This window comes from Rhinichthys klamathensis, unplaced genomic scaffold (genome assembly GCF_029890125.1).
Source record: "Rhinichthys klamathensis goyatoka isolate OS25496 unplaced genomic scaffold, OSU_Roscu_1.1 h1tg000040l_1, whole genome shotgun sequence".
Taxonomy (NCBI): Eukaryota; Metazoa; Chordata; class Actinopteri; order Cypriniformes; family Leuciscidae; genus Rhinichthys; species Rhinichthys klamathensis.
In genome coordinates, this window is record NW_026606587.1 from 3,592,539 (window position 1) to 3,613,423 (window position 20,885).

General features: G+C 36.4%; 1 protein-coding gene and 1 long non-coding RNA gene across 9 annotated transcripts in view; one reads left to right on the top strand and one right to left on the bottom strand.

Moving 5' to 3' along the window:
- LOC130081920 (membrane-associated guanylate kinase, WW and PDZ domain-containing protein 1) overlaps nucleotides 1-20,885 on the top strand; it is a 115,761-nt gene that overhangs the window by 6,017 nt on the left and 88,859 nt on the right. For 3 of the 8 annotated variants that reach the window (XM_056246641.1, XM_056246642.1, XM_056246643.1), the window contains exon 1: nucleotides 9,082-9,346. The exons of 1 other annotated variant lie outside the window; for it this stretch is intronic. In XM_056246641.1, the coding sequence (XP_056102616.1) occupies nucleotides 9,264-9,346 (83 nt within the window). In that variant the 5' untranslated portion in view covers nucleotides 9,082-9,263. Of the gene's footprint in view, nucleotides 1-9,080; nucleotides 9,347-20,885 lie in introns of those variants that run through there. 4 more of the 8 variants (XM_056246646.1, XM_056246647.1, XM_056246644.1 and 1 more) reach the window with 2 other exon arrangements.
- LOC130081933 (uncharacterized) overlaps nucleotides 1-20,885 on the bottom strand; it is a 65,553-nt gene that overhangs the window by 4,761 nt on the left and 39,907 nt on the right. The window lies entirely within an intron of this gene.

The following is a 20,885-nucleotide window of genomic DNA, read 5'->3' on the forward strand; positions in this document are numbered from 1 at the left end:
AGCTCCATCACTGCTCAAAGTAAAAAATTATCATACTTTGATGAAAAATTATTAAAAAAATTAAATCAAGGAAATTTCTCTGGCTTTTCTTTCTTTTTGCTGTATCAAAAACGTACCGAACCGTGAATTTTGTGAACCGTCACACCCCTAACATATATATTTATTTACATTTGAATAGTTATCAAAGACCTGTTTGTGAAAGGTTTTTTATTTTTATTATTGTTTATGTTAAAACTAGGGGTGTGACGGTTATTATATAACCGTGAGACCGATGGTTATAGTTGAACACCGTCATTAGAACTTGTGGTGGCAATTTTAATGATATTCATTGATCTTTAGTTAAATATAGATGATTCAAAGAATGTCACATGTGTGTCTCTCACTTGTAGTGAGAGAGGATTCTGTTTATGTACCTGGGGAGGCAGAAGAGGGAGACACTCCAGAGAACAGACGAACAAGGACCTCTGACCTAGATGTCAGAAGGCCACTTAGTGCAGGGGAGCTTAGTGGGCCAACTAGTGACGTCTATGGAAAACTACTGGGAGGAAGGCTCTGGGGGGAAGAAGGCCTTGAAACTAAGATAAAAGCTAGTTCAGTCTGTCTGGGGGTGTGTCACTCTTCTGCACAGGGTAACAACTGTGTATTAGACTGCTCCTATTCTTGCAAGAATAAATACTTCTATTTTATATAATTTGACTCTGAGTGTCTCTTACGCAGTGATGTTTGTTTGAGATGAATTTTTGCCACAATAAACTCTATAACCGCCAAAACCGTGTTATTAAAATATATTGCAGATAAGGTTATACTAATATCAGTGTTGGGGAGTAACGGAATACATATACCAGCGTTACGTATTCAGAATACAAATTATGAGTAGGCCTAACTGTAGTCTCCACAGAACAAAAAAAATTGTAAAAAAAAAAAAATTGGGTTTGCATTTATGAGGAAAAAACAATGTTACGGACATGAGCGCTCTGAACGCGGCACTAAAAGATGCTTTAAAAATTTCACAGACACACCAAACAGAAAGCACAAAACCTTTCTTTAAAGTGCATTTAGTTTTGTATTAATTGTATCTTAATTTTAATCAATGTTTCATCAACCAATTGCCTGGATTTAATAAATAAGAAGTAAATATAGCAGACGATAAACACGGAGGCGCCGGCGTGTGAACTGGAGCTCGTCTCATAAATTAACCGAAACTCAGCATATAAGGTAGCCTACTTGCCTTACAGACAGGTCTACTTTTAAACAGAACAATTCAAAACGTAAGAATACAGACTGCTCTCTGCTTATGTAATAAGCAGATAATCCGTATGAATTGTGTATTTCTCTCTGGCGCGTTGACTACTGCGAAGATCGTGAGTCAGCATCGTCAACTTCATCTTTGCAGCCGACACTGGCAAAGAAAACACTTGTTTATTAATAAACAATTAAAATATCTCATTGCTATATTTTACATATTCATAATCATTACTTTTGCCGGTTCTTTGTGACAGATTTTAGGTGCTTATTGGCAGCACCAGCCTTACATGTTACACCACCGCATCACCGCACCCACCAGAATAGGCCTGTTTGATTTTTTTTTGTTAAAGTCCCACTCCGATCATATTTTGAGCTATTTTTAAACATTCCCAGTGGTCTTTAAATTATGATTATGCCATTTTTAGCCAAAATCACAAAACCTGTGCCGTATTCTGGGACTTCGCTTCAGCAGAGCGGCAGTAGCTCATTAGCAAATCGCCTCTGCGTTGTGGGCGGTGCCGTTGGCACGGAGACGACCCTCCCCCTGCCCGTTGCTGAGAGCTCTGTCTCTCCCGCTAGCTTACACCCCCAATACCGGTGGGGCAACAGTATTATATACACGTTAATTATTATTATACGAAGTTAATCAAAGTTATCACCGATCACCAATCATTATTTCACTCCAAGACATCGCGTGTGGAGACGCCCAGTGGAGTTACTACGTCACAACTCCAGTCTATTTTAGCCGGCATTTTAGCGTCTGCTACTGATTCACAGCCATTTGAATGTAGAAATACTCAGAAATACAAGCTTATTTTTCTCAAGATATGTCCTCTAACATCAGAAAAATGCCACAAGAACATGTTAACACCTAGAAAAACATTATTTTCATCGGAGTGGGTCTTTAAGGATTTGTTTACTGTGTGTGATTCATTTAATGGAAAGCTCAAGTCACTGCTAGTTGTCTGGCTGTTAATTCTAAATAAACGTAGAGCAAGTAGCAGTGTCTGCTCGTTTATTCAAACTAAGTTGTCCTATAACAGACGAACGTCGCAACGCTATGTTTTTTTTTGTTTTGAAAACCAAATCTTTTGTATGTGAAAGAGCCATGCGTTAAAAGTCAGATGGCACAAAATATGAACAAAATAAATAAAATAATTGAATATTGAATTGCATAGCATCATATTTTTCTCCATTGCATCGTATTACATTGAATCGCATCGCGTTGAGTTGAAATCAAATCGCACCGCATCGTAATAATAGTGAATCGCATTGCATTGCATCGGTAGCTGCTTATATGTAGCCTATCTTTAATGTATCGTATCGTTGGCTATGCATCGACATGCGTATCGCATCGGCCTCAGTTATGGAGATGCACATCCCTAATACCTACATAGGAAAAGTAACTACATTTACATACTGTGAATCGTTTTTTTTAAATCGAGAATCGTTTTTGCATCGAAAATCGCTATTGAATCGAATCTTGAGCCTAAAAATCGGAATCGTGACATTTTCTGAATCGTACACCCCTAATATAAACACACATAGCTGTTTGCTTGGAACACCTCTTTAATTGTAAATTTATTAAATCACATGTAAGGTTTATAAATAGTAGCTAAAGGAGAGTAAACTGATACCCCCTTTATTTTCTCTACCTTATGCCGTCCGAAAGGGTATGTGATTTTCTTTCTTCAGATGAACACATTTTAGAAAAAATAAACTAGACTTTTAGAAAAATTATCCATCTCTTGTGTTTGTGTTAAATACTGCAAGTGAATAGACACCAAAATGCGGAAGGTCGAAAAAGTCCAAGAGCATTGTAAAGCTCACATGATAAATGCAGAAAACATCTTGTGTGAACAACACAGCAGGCTGTACTGTATGAAGTTTCTGGTGCATGCACTTGCATTATATTGGCTTACAATAATGGATAATTTTTCAAAAAATCTTTGTGGAAAATATACATCTGGAATGGCACGGGAAAAAATAGATTTTTTTTTATTTTGGAGTGCACTGTGCCTTTAAAATTGACTACGGTTTTAGATACTGCAATGGATACTTACTAGTGATGGACTTGTTTCTCTGTTGGTGCCTGTTCTGCTCCGTAAACATTGTTCCAATGCTTGATCTAAAAAAAAAAAAAAGTTAAAAAGTGCGTTAATAAATTATTGATCTGGGTGGCATAGGACCATTTTGAATGTGTTCCTTAAATAAATTATACAGGTTATGTGTTATATAAATCTGGAGAACCCTTACTAAAATTAACAATGTTTTGTGACACTAACCAAATGGTAATAAATTATTGTAATCAATCCACCATAAAAAAAACATGGTTTCTACACCTTTACTATAATAAAAACCATGGTTAATTTAGCAAATGTCCTTAAAAGAACAGCTCATCCAAAAAAAAAAAAAAAGTTCTCTCATTATTTAGCCTACTCACCCTCATGTTGAAACTGTATGAGTTTCTTATGTAGAACCATAATTAAGATATCTTGAGAAATGCCTTATTTGTTTTTGTTTTTCTCATACAGTTGTTTTATTCCCAACATTCTTGTGTTTCACAAAAGTAAGTTAGACATTTATTTTTGGGTCAGCTAGGCCTGTATAAACTCAAGAAGATAGAAGATAAAACATTGTCTGGAGGGTTTGAACCAGTGTGCCTTTGAGCAGAGTGTCCATGTTCTGCCTCTATTTCACGTGTATTTTATGACAATACTCACCATCTGAAGATCGTGTGGCTGGATAATATTTAACGTTACTCCCAAAATGCCTGGATCATGAAGGAAACACACACAGCAATATTAGCTATTTGTTTTTACTTAGGCTACTAACAGAGACATTTACAAAAGCTTGCAAAATTGACTCACCAGCTCCAAGACAATAACGTTAGGCCTAACTTTAACGTTAAATCCCGCGATCAACAATTTAAAAGCCTAGTTTGCAGATTCTTCTAGACTCGAGTAAAGGAGTGTGGTTCGAGTTCTTCTGTCTAAAGAGACAATGTTCTCAGTTCACTCATTGTAAAGCTCCAATGCTGAGTTTTATTTAATTTTTTTATCATAAACTAAGTTAGCTGACAATACACATGCTAGCTCAGCACATAATTAGCCTAATACATTGGAATACCGTACTAATATCAATATTTCTCTAATCGCGTTTAGATTCTCAATTTAATACACTATATTTTGATGTATTAGAATTTGTATAAAATAAAAAGTTATTTACGTTACCTTCCGTAGATTGCAATATGTCCATTGTTCGTTGTCCATATTCCTTGTTTGTTCTTCATTTACATCCCGCAACTCGCTCAAAATAAACATTTAGCAGTCCGATGTAAAATAATCCATGTTTTAAACAATGTAAAAGCCACAAAACCGAAGTAGGTCCCGAGCAGGAGCACAGACACCCACTCACTTCAACTGACGTATTTAAACTTGACTGGTAAAGGCGCGCATAGTTGTCATTGGCCAGATTCCTGGATGACAGTCAGAATAACCAATCATGCTCAAAACAACTCGGAGAGACAGCCAATAGTGTGAAAACATTGCAATAACAGGACAATATGAAATGTTTTAAAAGAAAGAATAGGAAAAAAATATACACGTGCTATTTAGTTGTATTTGTAGGCTGGCTGTTATATTTAATCAATTGTTTAAATGTGTTTTCATTGCAGTGCATGATTAAAAATGAAAGATAAAAAATGAAAGATAAAAAATGAAAGATTAAACAGTAACTTGTATACCATATATAATAACATTTATTTATCACTGTTCTGATAAACAGCAATTTATCAGAACAGTGCATAATGAGTGTCCTTACATGCAAACCGAAGCATTGAGAACTTTGTAAGTGTATAGACAGTTTAATAAGAAGATACTTTACACAGACAGTACAGTTAGCGCATACAGACAGGAGCCATCTTGGAAAACAGTCTCGACCAATCGAACCACGAGAGTGAGCGAACAGTACGTGTAGATATTGAAGATAAGATAAATTATATTTATTTTTTTATTTTCTCTGTTGCGTTAAGTGCTTCTCTTATGCGAGACTGTTTTCCAAGATGGCTGCTGTCTGTATGCGCTAACTGTACTGTCTGTGTAAAGTATCTTCTTATTAAACTGTCTATACACTTACAAAGTTCTCAATGCTTCGGTTTGCATGTAAGGACACTCATTATGCTGCCGTGTTAGTGTGGGGCTAATTTGAGCCTTGTTAATGGTATTAACTAGCGATCTCTTTTTGCTTACTCGATGCCCAATATACTAGCGTTATAAGCTAAACTGTTTTTAGAGATAAAACTCTTTACATTCGATTATCATGAAAACAAATCTCAGGGAACGATTTAGTCTGTACCAATGTGTTATTACACCCGAGGTTCATTTTGCGCCGGAGTTCTCCTTTAAGCCTGTAGTCCAGACTAAAATGCACGTTTGAGCTGTATTACCTGAAAGCAACTTGTAGGCTATACTGACATATCTTATGTCAGTGCCATTGTTTTGTCTCAAGATGCACACCAGTAATGTTTTTTTCTTCTAAGGTACATTTTTAAAAGCTATAATTGAATGCCCAAATTTAACTAAGGCCTAATCCTGGCTTTATATCTAAACCCTGTCTGTGAAACCGGGGGTTAGAAATTAAGGGGTTAACCCTAACCTTAACCCTTGTCTACAGACTTTTATTTAACAGCATGGATACTCCAAGGTGTTGACTGCAGTGGTTAGGTCTTTAGCATTGATAAAGGACAAAGATCTTCTCACTGTGACAGTCTGTAATGTATTTTAGCAATGATTGTTTGTAAGGATTGTCCCTAAAATAGAGCTATTGATGCATTCAAGACATGTCATAAAGATCGTATTTACGAATTGAACACACATGAACGCCACCACAATGATGAAAATAGGAAGTTATTTACTGTAAAATTAGGATATTTTTTTTACAGTGCAGTATGAACATCTGTTCTGAACTAGTTCTGGCTGTCAGTGGACGTTTAGATAATGGCCAGATTGGACATCTTTTATTTACGTAATTTATTGACTGTTTCTGGATGTCAACGGACGTCCAGATTATAGTCAGTATGAACGTCTTTTCTCAACTAGTTCTGGCTGTCAGTGGACGTTTAGATAATGGCCAGATTGGACATCTTTATTCACGTCATTTATGGACCATTTCTGGATGTCAACGGACGTCCAGATTATAGTCAGTATGAATGTCTTTTCTCAACTAGTTCTGGCTGTCAGTGGACGTTTAGATAATGGCCAGATTGGACATCTTTATTCACGTCATTTATGGACTATTTCTGGATGTCAACGGACGTCCAGATTATAGTCAGTATGAACGTCTTTTCTCAACTAGTTCTGGCTGTCAGTGGACGTTTAGATTGTGGCCAGATTGGACATCTTTATTCACGTCATTTATGGACCATTTCTGGATGTCAACGGACGTCCAGATTATAGTCAGTATGAACGTCTTTTCTCACCTAGTTCTGGCTGTCAGTGGACGTTTAGATAATGGCCAGATTGGACATCTTTATTCACGTCATTTATGGACCATTTCTGGATGTCAACGGACGTCCAGATTATAGTCTGTATGAATGTCTTTTCTCAACTAGTTCTGGCTGTCAGTGGACGTTTAGATAATGGCCAGATTGGACATCTTTATTCACGTCATTTATGGACCATTTCTGGATGTCAACGGACGTCCAGATTATAGTCAGTATGAACGTCTTTTCTCAACTAGTTCTGGCTGTCAGTGGACGTTTAGATAATGGCCAGATTGGACATCTTTATTCACGTCATTTATGGACCATTTCTGGATGTCAACGGACGTCCAGATTATAGTCAGTATGAATGTCTTTTCTCAACTAGTTCTGGCTGTCAGTGGACGTTTAGATAATGGCCAGATTGGACATCTTTATTCACGTCATTTATGGACCATTTCTGGATGTCAACGGACGTCCAGATTATAGTCAGTATGAACGTCTTTTCTCAACTAGTTCTGGCTGTCAGTGGACGTTTAGATAATGGCCAGATTGGACATCTTTATTCACGTCATTTATGGACCATTTCTGGATGTCAACGGACGTCCAGATTATAGTCAGTATGAACGTCTTTTCTCACCTAGTTCTGGCTGTCAGTGGACGTTTAGATAATGGCCAGATTGGACATCTTTATTCACGTCATTTATGGACCATTTCTGGATGTCAACGGACGTCCAGATTATAGTCAGTATGAATGTCTTTTCTCAACTAGTTCTGGCTGTCAGTGGACGTTTAGATAATGGCCAGATTGGACATCTTTATTCACGTCATTTCTGGACTATTTCTGGATGTCAACGGACGTCCAGATTATAGTCAGTATGAACGTCTTTTCTCAACTAGTTCTGGCTGTCAGTGGACGTTTAGATAATGGCCAGATTGGACATCTTTATTCACGTCATTTATGGACCATTTCTGGATGTCAACGGACGTCCAGATTATAGTCAGTATGAATGTCTTTTCTCAACTAGTTCTGGCTGTCAGTGGACGTTTAGATAATGGCCAGATTGGACATCTTTATTCACGTCATTTATGGACCATTTCTGGATGTCAACGGACGTCCAGATTATAGTCAGTATGAACGTCTTTTCTCAACTAGTTCTGGCTGTCAGTGGACATTAAGATAATGGCCAGATTGGATATCTTTATTCACGTCATTTATGGACTATTTCTGGATGTCAACGGACGTCCAGATTATAGTCAGTATGAACGTCTTTTCTCAACTAGTTCTGGCTGTCAGTGGACGTTTAGATTATGGCCAGATTGGACATATTTTTTTAAGTCATTCATCGACTAATTCTGGATGTCACCGGACGTTCAGATTATAGCCAGTATGAACGTCTTTTCTCAACTAGTTCTGGCTGTCAGTGGACGTTTAGATTATAGCCAGATTGGACATAATTTCTCATTGTCATTAATCAACTAATTCTGGATGTCAATGGACGTTCAGATTATGGCCTGGACGGACGGACGTGATATCAACCTGTTTTGTATGTCCACAGACGTCGCTTGCTCAGTGGGTAAACACAAGACGTGCCAATCAATGAATTAAGAAGCTGCACTTATTTTGCAGCTTCTTTTGTTTATCTATAACGCTTTTCCGTTTCGGAGTTCCCCACAGGAGTGTTAAAACGAAATAAATCGTATTTTTAATTTCAGATTATACACGTTGTCTCCGCGGGTGTAGTTGTACTGCAGCAACAGAGTGTAACGTCCGTTCGATTCACAAATAAATGACTCTTTCGCAAACATCTAGATATTAAACACTGTTTTTATCTTGACAATTTAAACATCAAACAACTCTAGAACAATAAATTAATTAAATTACTTACTCGTTTTTGCAGCTGAATGATTCCTGAATGATTCCTCTGGAAAACGTTGGTCTGCGTCTGCAGGATCTTCCTCAGGATTTAAATTAACCGCCAAAACCTTTTTCAGGCGGCTGAGTTCTTTAATTCTAGTAGTGGCCCGAATGTGACAAAACTAACTCGGGCCGATGGTAAATACACACAGCTACACCGAGCATGGACCTGACACCAGTTGAACTGCTTTCAGCCGATACTGGCCCATACAGAAAAAGCCGTCAGTCAGCCAGATGTGTTATGCACAGTCGGCACGGATCTGGCCCATTATCTGTTCACCGATGCCGACAGTGAGCCGACACTGACGCATTTCAGCCGGAATCGGCCCAACTGTGCTTGCTATCTGGGTGCTGTCCGATCCGATGTGCGGTTTCTTTTTTTTTTTTTACCCTGTGTTTTTTTTCCTCGCGGATCATCACTGGTCCCGTTCCCAGCTGAACACACACAGTCCACTACGCGTCTGGCGCGCGCGTCTCGTCTGCGTGCAGATAGTGTTCTCTGTAGAAAACAGACGTTTAGAAGTCGTATAAAGTTACAAATCTCGCAGCATCCTTCCGAATAATTAACATTTAGGAATTATTTTTAGGAATTTGACCGTCGGGGTCAAATCTAGTTTATCAATGTATATAGACGCGTTTAAACGGATGATCTTTGAACGGCTGAATTGTTTGAAGAGAATGTGTGTGTGTCAGCGGCAGTGCAGGTGAGTGTGTTTTCTGCTAAATATCCGTGTTGAAGAAATGTTTGGACTGTAAATGTGGGTGTGGGAGAGAAACTAGACAGAAAGATACGTTGAGTTTGTGGTTGTCAACAGCTCATGCTATAGTTCTATCTATCTATCTATCTATCTATCTATCTATCTATCTATCTATCTATCTATCTATCTATCTATCTATCTATCTATCTATCTATCTATCTATCTATCTATCTATCATCAAGGCTTATTTGCAGGCTGTCAAGTCAGTTTCAACTTGACAAATGTTTCTTTTTATTAATTTTTTATCTCTAAATAATTACTTTATGAAGTATAAAAGTACAAATCCATTCATAGATAAGTGTTGACTTATGATCAGACCTAATATACAATTTATTTATGTGTTTGTAAATAATACCAAGTATTAGGCTATATATAAATTATTATTAATTGTTTCAAATTAATGTCAATTTAGCAACAATTACATTCAAATTAATGAGAATTTAGCATACACATTACTTTAATCATACACATATTAATTTGATTTAAAGTAATATATATAGGCTATAGTAGCCTATAGTATGTAATAGTACATGATATTCTTATATAAACCATTTATATACTTAAATAATAAATAACTGTTATTTATATAATTAAATGATAATATAATGTGTGTGTGTATATATATATATATAAATTATATATATATTATTTATTATTATTTGTAATTTATTTGTTATTAAATTGGACCTTCATCTGCACATTAAGATGCAACCAGGTATGCATAGATTGCCATATGGCAGATATTAATTTATTTAGCTTGATTATTTGTTTATTTTTTCATCATGTCATCACCTCGATGCTCGTCTTTGCATTTCATCAGGTTTGAACAACTCTTGAAAGCATGTATGTGTGAATATGTTTATGTAACTTTCAATCATTTATGTGAGTGTATGTGTATGCGTGTAAGAAACCGGCAGAGAGACGCTGGAGTTCTTGCGGTGTGTGTTTGGGTGTGTCCGTCTTCATCTGGTTCTGAAATAATGAATGTTGTGACCCAGACTTCACAACAGTGTATTGCTGTAGGCTCAGGGAGCAGTCAAGGTTATCCTATACAGTTATGAATCATTCATTAATATGAGAAAGAGACAGGGAGGAAGAGAGAGAAGTCTGAAGAAAGCAACAATTGCAATATTCCCCATCCCGAATCACAGAGAAACAGTCAGTTTACACTCCAGGCTGTGTGTGTGTGTGTGTGTGTGTGAACATATGGTTGTGTGTGCGTTAACTCTATAGCCTCCCCCTCACCTTCTCAATTTCAGCTAAATTATCACTCCAACTTCAACCAATTACTTATAATCATCTTATTGAAGCTGTCTGAATGTTGCCTGGTTTGAGTTCATCTGATAGCTGAGTGTCTGTTAATGAGAAGATTCTGATCCTCTGCACGGCGCATGTATTGTGTGCGCTTGTTAATTGTGTGATTATATGCACACTCCACACCTCACTTCATGCATATTCAAGGTGATGTGTTGAAGGCGTGGATGCAGGAGAGATATGTGTGGATGCTGCAGTTTACACTTGCTGTGTAGGATATAGCGCTGCAAGACAATTCTGCTTCTTTGACTCACTGTTTGCATTACATGGCCATGACAATCTGCTAAACTGTGTCTCATTCAGTCTCAGATGTCTAATGGAATATCAGTCATATCATGAGCAATTGTGAAGGTCGTTCGTAAAGGAATTGATGTCACACTAGAAAAACTATTAATCCAAAAATGACAATTCTGTCATCAGTTTCTAACCCTCATGTTGTATGGCTTTCTTGTTTTCATGAAACAGGAATGGAGATATTTTCAAGAGTTTTCATTGTGCTAATTATCATACATCAAAAGCATACAGTGACCAGGGGCTGTTATGTTTGGCATGATCTTTTATTAGTTATTAGAAAATCAATATTGAACAAAAACTCAGTTAAATCAAAGTCATGTGGTGTGAACAAAATAAATAATTAAATAAAAAAATAAAACAGAGAGGACCACTTGAGACACTCATAAATGTCAAGGTCAGTAAAGTCTCTTAAAATATTAAATCATATGAACTTTTTATGACAATATTAGTGAAATGTCATGTGGTGCAACTCTTGAAAAACTTAATGATATTTACAAAGTCTTATGAAGTCATGGTATTTGTATAAATAATACTACTCTGAGAAATATATTTTAAAATTAAAAATATATTTAATTAAAATTGATACAATTAATATTTTTACATTCAAATGTATTCAATGTGTGAGGACAATATGGTAGGCCTTTTACTTTCTGCGGTTGTTCTACATGACAATTTTAGAGTCTTTAAATTGAACACTTAAACACTGAACACTTCAAAGCCGATCTGAAACCCACATGAAAACAAACCTTTTTAAGAATGTAGCACATTTATTGTACACTGGAACTGTAAAACTGCAGAACTAGATGGACATCTTTGACCGTTGCACTGCGTCTCGCATCTTTTTCAGCGTGTCACGCTCGAGACCCTGCCTCTTTTTTCATTCATCAGCGCTGCGGCTCAGCCGTTGGATACTGTAATGCGCGACTTGTGTTTTTAAGAGCAAAAACGCGTGATCATCCCCTTATGCCTGTCACTAAGATGTAACCCCCCCCCCAAAAAAACAAAAAAAACAAAAACAAAAGTCAAATTGAACAGATAGTGAAACTAAAGCACTTCTCATGCTGGCGAACGAAGACTTCACAGAATTTACCGGTATTTTGGTGCTGATGTGTGAATGGTCTCTTTTTAATAGTAAAAAGCCTCAGTTACTTGTGTGAACAACATATTTGTGTATTTATCGGTGAAGTCATTCTAGTAATTTTATGGTAAGTCACAGGGGGATACTAGTGATGACAAAATATTCATTTTTGTAGCACACTGTCCCTTTAAGCAAATAATGTAATGGCACAAGACTCAGGGGTCATTTGCACAACACCGTTTTCGACTTAAAACATAAAACTTTTTATGCGTTTTGGTAGTTCATTTACACAACAATGGTGTTTTGGAGCCTGAAAGCACAAACTTTTGCAAACGGTTTCAATGTGTGTGCGAACTGTGTGTTTCATGTGAATGTGTATTGTGGTTGAGTCCATAGGCACGTAGTGTTTGTTTACAAAGTGACATCGCCAACTACTGGCCTGGCAGCAGAATGTAGTGTTTGATTGTAGTTGTTTTCATGGGTCCATGTGAAGGTGGATCGTTTTGACAATGGTGTCGTCTGTACGTGAAAAATGCAAAAGAAAAACTATTCCGTACTAAGTACATCGTTGTTATACGTACCCTAAGGACAAAAAAGTAGAACTATCACAACACACCGATCAATGAACCAAACTGTTTGAACACTTAAACCTTAACATGGGTCAGTGAAGTGTGGCGCAGTCTAGATTGTATCGTTCTTTATCTTCCCACTATTTAACCCGGGAGTCAATAACTGGACCATAGTTCCCCTCGCTTCATTATCCAGGCCAAATGGACCTTGACATGTCTGTTGCTTGGAACAACACAAATATAAATCTGAATGGTGATGGATCGGTCCTCGTTATATGGATATTGATAGCAGGTACGGAATAAGCGTGTCGCTGTGAAATTGTTACAAGTAAACCGCACACAGCCTTGAGCTGTAGGCTGCACTGCTGCAGGGATCAATATCAAGTGAGCAGGAGAAGAAAGAGGGATGGAAGATATGGTTGAGGAGGGAGAAAGAGAGGGGCAAGGGATTGAAGAAAGGATGAGGAGGCGGTGTGAAAGAGGAGAAAAAGGAGAGGGAATGCAGAAGGGAGCGATGGAGGGTCACCTTCAGCGATGGCATCTGATTCAGCACAATCTTTCCCACTCGGGTTACTGCACTGTGACCTAGCCGAGCATGCTGGGACTCTTTCTGTTTCATTTTCTGTCTCTTTCTATCCCTTCTCCTTTGACCTTTCATCTATACAAACTCAATCTTCTCTCTTTCTATATTTGGCCTTCTGGTGCTACTACACGCAACTCAGGATTTATGATTTGTGATGGTTTAACTTTCTCCAATATCATGTCATTGTCATCAAAGAGCTTTAGAGTCTTTTGTCATTTCACGATATACCAAGACATTTTTCGTGTTTGGGTCATTTTTCATCTCACTTATATTATGTCAACAGTTTTGGTCTTTCTCTCGCTCTATCTTTACAGACAATCACCCCACCTCTGCATGCGTTTCGCTCCGTCATACTTTTGTTTTGAGCCTCTGCACATCATTCTGAGACAATTGTGTCTTATCTCTCACAATAAAAAGACTTTTGATATAGAAAAAGTACAATTAAAAGCTTTCAGGCATGTTGTTTCGCATTGTCATTTTTGATCTATGACTGAATCTCTAAAGTACTTTGCTGTATATTTCCATCCATTTTTTGTGAAAAATGTGATATCAGTAAGATATGTAAATTATGTATATGCATAAGATATGTAATTTATACTTTCATTAAAGGTCTGGTATAATGCCCTTTTCACAAGATGTAAAATATGTCTCTGATGTCCCCAGAGTGTGAATGTTAAGTTTTAGCTCAAAATGTTAAAATTGAGGGTGAGCAAAAATGCACCGTTTTTGTGTCTGTCCCTTTAAATGCAAATGAGCTGCTGCTCTCGGCACAGGGGGCGGAGCATCAACAGCGTGTGTCCTTTTACCTCACACAGACATGCACTGAAAATTTCAAAAACTTTTAGCCTTTTATGTTCAAACTGGAGTCATACAAAGATGGAGAGACTCAAGAAGAAGTGACAACATGTAGACAACATTTCTGAATGGTTAGTTGATGAATTTATGTAGCTTTTGTGTAGTTATCTTCTAGTCATTGATTAGCATATTCTGTCACGATAATCTATGTTCCCAAATCGTGTTCCCAGGGGCGGGGTTTATGTAAATTTTAGGGTTGGGGATGTCACTAACCCGGGAGGAAGCTTGTGTAGTCCCTACCAGCCGTTTGTGTTGTCTTTAAAAAGCAATTTCTTTAAAAGAAAATATCTCCCTTTGCTTTGAACTTTTGAGCATTGTGACTTTGCAGATGTTGTTTATGCTCAAACAGCAACATTACACACTAACTAAAGTTAGAAAAGTGAAATTATAATCAAACACCCCTTTAAGCAATGATGCATTAAATTGATCAAAAGTGAAAGAAAAGACTTTATATAGTTACAAAAAATTCTATTTCAAATAAAAGCTGTTCTTTTTAACTTTCTATTAATAAAAAAATCCTGAAAAATCTATTGCGGTTTCCACAAAAATATTAAGCTTTTTAAAAATATTAACCGTTTTCAAAATTGATAATAATAAGAAATGTTTCTTGAGCACCATATTAGATCAGCATATTAGAATGATTTCTGAAGAAGGGTCATCATGTGACACTGAAGACTGGAGTAAATGATGCTGAAAATTCAGCTTTGTCATTACAGGAATAAATTTTTTTTTAAAATATATTACCATAGAAATCAAAGAAACTTCTTTCAAATACAAACTTTTGAACGGTAGTGTACATGATTTTATATACCCTTATTAAATTTATAGCAGCACATTTATTTCCTACCCTGATTGTATTGAGCTTCATGGGTATTAATTCTAACATGTGTGTGTGTGTGTGTCCTTAGGCTGTGTTTGGGAATGTTTGCTGCGTGTTTTTCAGCCCACTCACATTTAATCTTTTATTTTTAAATCTGTCACGGCTGTCCGTGTGTGTGTCGGCTACACCAGTGGCCCAGATTTGGGCAGGATTGAGCATCACAGAGTTTAATGCACCCCGTGTCTGAGGGTGCGGGAGAGTGATTAGATGTGAGATGTGTTACTATCAGAGACATTCTCCAGCGGTCTATAGGCTGTGTGGATGCTTAGGTTTGTTTGGAGGTCGTTTGTAATTTAAGATGCATGTGCTGGCTGGCCTCCAGCAAGTCTCTCCATGGAGGGTGATGTAAGATTAGGGTCAGCGCAGCCAAATACAGGTTAGGACAGTGAAGGGGTGACATAACTGCTCAAATGCAGGTTTTTAAAAATATCAGACAACGCCAAAGCTTAAATTATTATTCCTAGTAACGCATTAGACTCTTGTGTACTATGTATTTTGATGTGAAGTGAAATTGTTTCGATAAGAGAAAAATTCGAAGCAATCTATTCTGAAATCGAAATACTTTTTGAATGTAACTGTAATCTGATTACAAATCGTTTTAACTATAACTGAATGCAGGTACCTATATTTTGTATTTTAAATACGTAATGCCTTTACATGTATTCCATTACTCCGGAAACCTGATCCTGACTGACAGAGAATAAAAAAAATTCAACAAAGGCATCGGTAACTAAAAACACTTTAAATTTTTTTTTTTTTTATGAAGACAGAAGACAGCATACCGAATGTCGAATATTGAAGCCAGTATTTCACTGGGAATCGCTTAGCGTGAAACTTTGCGCGTTACGTTAATATTCTGAGTCCACATGCCTGTTCCTATATCTGGTATAGCCTACATCCCCAAATATGGTGTGAGTTTGGTCTTTTATATTTCAGTATTATTCCATTATGCGTTAAGTGTCCTGACCGCATCCTGGAGAATGACGTATTGAGGGAACCCCCAGTTCTGCAGCACACCGAAAGAAATATGTCTACTAACTCAGACTTAACGTTTTATCTGTACATCAGCATCGGGGAATAACATTATAATCTTGTTCACGGTAGAGAAAGCTGCTTACATGTGCAAAAATAACTGTGAAGACTTACATGTTAACACAGCTTTTGTGTCTTTATCAGCTTTTCCATATGTATACTGGCCCTGATAATCATCACAAATACTTACCACTTGCTCCATTTCTGTAAATCCGTTTTTATGAATGAATGACTCTCTCATCCGTCGCTCTATAGTTTTCTTCGTCAACAGCCGCTTGCACCCCCTGCTGGTGAGGAAGACTAACAGCTATGGAGATTATCAATCGGCAATCTACTGATATTCCTGCAGTTACCGGATGTCAAATGTTGAATTTTCTGTCGAATTTGAACCACTGAATTTGTGAGAGCGAATTTGTAAAGTGAAATAAAATAGACAAGCGAAAATTGCCTGTTGATTGTTGAATATTATAGGTTGTATTTTTAAACAGAATAAATATTTTGGAAGTGAAATCTGAAAGGTGAATATGGATTATTGAATTTGTATTAATGAAAACGTGTGTGAAATGTTTTGAATTGAAATTCACAGCTTAAATATACAATGTTGAATTTCAGCCCATAAAAATGCAAGCCCTACAAATACAATGCATTAAAATGCAAGCAGGGTTAATGCAATGCATATTTTTTCAAGTAGTGGAATTCAACAGGCTTTTTTGTTTCAAAAACATTTGTCATTATTTTACTTACATATTATTTCTCCAATTACTTTACCGTGACATGGCGAGTCATGTTGATGAACACTGTATTGAATGTGGACTTGCAGTGTACTTCAAATCTTAAATGTATATTTATAAAAAATGTACTCGCAGATAATATTAATGAAATAAATGGCCATTTAGGTTCACATTAAAACTTAAAATTTAATGTCAGTTTTAAATTAAAGTACATTTTAAATCATCATGTTTCACTGATCTTTTAGACAATAGTCAAAGACAATAGACGTATATATGAAATTTCATATAAAGATGTACTTACATCCTACTTAATGTGGGTTAAATGAGTACTCTCAAGTTCAGCTAATTCCATTTCATATAAATTTAAACTATAACACATTTTCATAATGTAAATAACATGCAACTAAGTTTGAAAACTTTACATTCAGCTTGCACTTAAGGATATTCTTTTAAAGTATATAATTTCAGTATTAAGTACTCTTTTTAAAAGTATGCTAAAGCATATTTCTTTTTCACAAGGGTAACCGTTGTTGATGTGTATTTGGATAGTCATCTATCAAATTTTATGATTTTCAAATATATAATTAAAGGTGGATCCCTGTTATATCAAATATCAAGAAACCAATAGAAGCATTATTGGACTATTGGTCCCTCAGGATTCTGTGAAGGGAAGTAATTCATTTCATTGCTGTCAGAGAGTTCTCATGCTTAACATCACACAGCAAGGATAAAACAAACATGGTGGAATGACTGAGTAAATTGATTCCTCACACGATTTGTAAAGGAGAAAATCTGCAAGGTGAAATGCTCAGTATTAATTCCAAGATTTGTTTCCTTTTGTCTTTCCCCACTTTTGTCCCCAGCCGGCATAACAATCAGTCCGCACAAACACAGATGCCTATTTCACGCTGAGTGATATTCCTATCAGAGCAAGGTGTTTCTCATATGAACGAGGTGCTTTTCCTGCTTTGACTGGAATAAATGTTCTAGATTGTCGAGCAGATGCTGTCACTGCATGTTTATAAGATTAATCAGATATAACAGGTGCAATATTCACCTTACAGCTCTTGTTTATTTCTGTTAGGATAGATGTCATGAGCCAGATAACTTAATGTTTTACCTACTGTGGTTTGTTGCTGTTGCTGGTAGATGTGTTATTGTTATTGACTGTTAGTCTTCATTCTTGGTGGACATTTTTATTACTGTCGTGTATACATTATATTGTTATGAAATTCTTTTTTTTGATAAACAACATGTTCTTTATAATTCAATCCTTGGTGGTTTAATCTTTATTCTGTCTCAGTCACTGTTTCTTTCCTTTCATTTTGAATGTCCGTTGCCCATTTTTTGATTGATTGACTGTGGAATTCAATTAGACACTTGTAATTGAGTCATTTTGTTTACACTCTTCTCTGTACTTTCATAATTTGGGCACGTCTCTGTTGAGATTGAGATTGAGTTTGTAGGCGTGAGCTGCAAGATTTGCGGAACAACATTGACTCTATCTTTAACTGAAATGTTTATACCAAAATATATAATCATGATAATACAGGTGGTAAATAGAAGGTCAGAGAAATTGCTTAGTTTATCATTAATGACCTTTAAATAAAAAAATATAAATGTTAAACATGTTCAGACAGTGCACATCGTTAACTTGTTACATGTATGTCTGGTTTCTTTGTGTTTCCCGTGACCTAGTTTCCCCCAGTTTGTTTAATTAGTCATGTTATTCACTAGCCTGGATGCCAGCCCGAACCCCGCCCACAACATATTTTGGTCGGGAAGTTCGGTCTGGACTCGATCCATTGAGGAGTAATTATGATCGGTTCAGAATTAGTCGGGCCAATCAAATTGCCAGGGCGGGCTTTATACGATGATGGACAGATGATCTGCAGTCACGTAATCATCACGTTATCAAAGAGCGCTTGGGTTGAACTGGTTTCCCTCAGAGATGACTGCAGCTGGAGAACTGAGATGTATAGATTCCGCTATTGCGTCTGTTGTAAAAGAAATCGACAGCGCATTCATTTTAAAAGACGAACAGAGAACTGCAATCAAGGCATTTGTCGATCGGAAAGATGTGTTTGCCGTCCTTCCTACGGGACTCGGCTAAAGTTTAATTTATCAGCTGGCTCCGATGGTCGCTAAGAAGATGGGATGCAATGAAAACCCTGCGGTCGCTGTGGTTTCCTCTTTTGGTCGCACACTCGCACTCATGGAGGACCAAGTAAAAGAAGCAACACTCATTATTTTACTACTTCTTCCAGCGTGCGTGCAGTTGAGTTCTGTTGACAACTATGCTATGCAACTTCTATGTAGCTGACTTACTGCATTGCTCTGATTGGTTGTAGGTCTATCCAATTGAGTGCAGAGTTTTTTTCTTTCCTGGTTCGGTTAAGACATGCCTCATAATCAAAGCCCTATGGAGCAGTATCAAACTCACATTCTGACTAGAATATGAGTATGACGAAGTCAGGCTAGTTATTCACCTGTGTCCTGTGAATTATCCTATCAAGCTCATTTGTTTGCTCCATGTTCTCGTCAATGTAATGTTGTGTTTCGTTTGGTATCCTGAGCTTTGCCATTAAAGGCTATTCTAATAATGTTCTTCGTCTTCATGAGTTTAACACAACCTAGTTGAGACATAACCATGCAAAAACAAAACATCACACCACAACTCATGACACAAAATAATAATAGTTGTAACACTTTACAATAAGGTATTGTTAACATTAACATTAATGTAATAATAACTAATGAGCAATATATTTTAGTTAACATTAGTTAACATGAACTAACAATACAAAACTTCTAAAGCATTTATTAATCTTAGTGTTATTTTCAACATTTACACATTATTAAAATCAAAAGCTGTCCATTAATATGATTAAATAGACCTGAGCTATTGGCACCAATAATGGACAGTTGTATTTTTATTAGCTAATTGTTAACAAAGATGAGTGAATACTGTATGTAACGCTGCATGTAACAAATGTATTGTTATTGTTAGTTAGGTATACTGTATATCTATTAAGAAATCAAAACATAACTATGTTTAAAATATATTCATACATTTTGCTTGCAAAATATATATTTTTGAATAATGTTTTACTGTAAAAATACACGCATTGTCTTGTTAAATAAAGAAAATATAGATTGATAAATTGTGGTGAATTCTAGATTTTTTTTTTTACAATTTATAGAGTATAATGCAGTACAACTAACTACATGTATTCGTCAGTCATGTTCTGTTACATTGTCTTATTTCGTTTCTAGTCTAAGGGTATGTTTACATGACAACGATATGCTTAAAATGGAGAAATTTTTCCTTTGAGTTTTCCGCGTACATTGTCAAAATGATCAATGATGTTACCTGTGCGTGAATTCATCATTTTCAGAGATTTGCGTTTTTTTTTTTTTACAGTATATTAGTTATGTATGCCATTGCCATCGCTCTTTGTGTTGATTTAAAGTCTTTGTTATTCATTTATTCTGCCTCACGCTTCTCTTCTTTTCGATTAAGCTTTTGACCCGTGACAGTATTGTCCTACTAAAAATATAATTTTTACTGGATATGGGAATCATCTTAACCAATTAACAGGATTTTAAATTTTTACATACTTTTCCTATTTGTTAGATTAGCAACAAGTTTTGCTTGATTTATTTTGCAAGCATTAGCTGCCTGCAATATGGGTGACCAACACAGCACTCTGAATGATCGAAAAACAAAACAATAGATTGTAAGGAGTCGGACACCATTGTGACTGTCCATCATGTAATTGTTTATCAATAATTTCCACTTTTGAACGATTTCAATGAAGTTTCATTGCAGTGTTACTTTGATAATTATGTAAAAAGGGCCTCAATTTTTCTAATTACATTATCATTAAATGTTATGAATCTTTGCTATTTTATCTCAGTTGTTTTATCTCTCCGAGCGCCGTCTGAAGGGATAAATCCCTTTATTGCCGTAGTCACCTTCTAATTAGTGTCACAGCCTGGAGCCCCTGTTTATCTTCACTGGCCAAAAAAAGTTACTCATATTTATTTTTTATCTCCCTCTGTCCTTTGGGTGTTCATAATAATGAACGTGCTTTGAAATGGCTTGCTGTTTCCATCTAACCAAAACTTACCTTTCTGCAGTTCTAT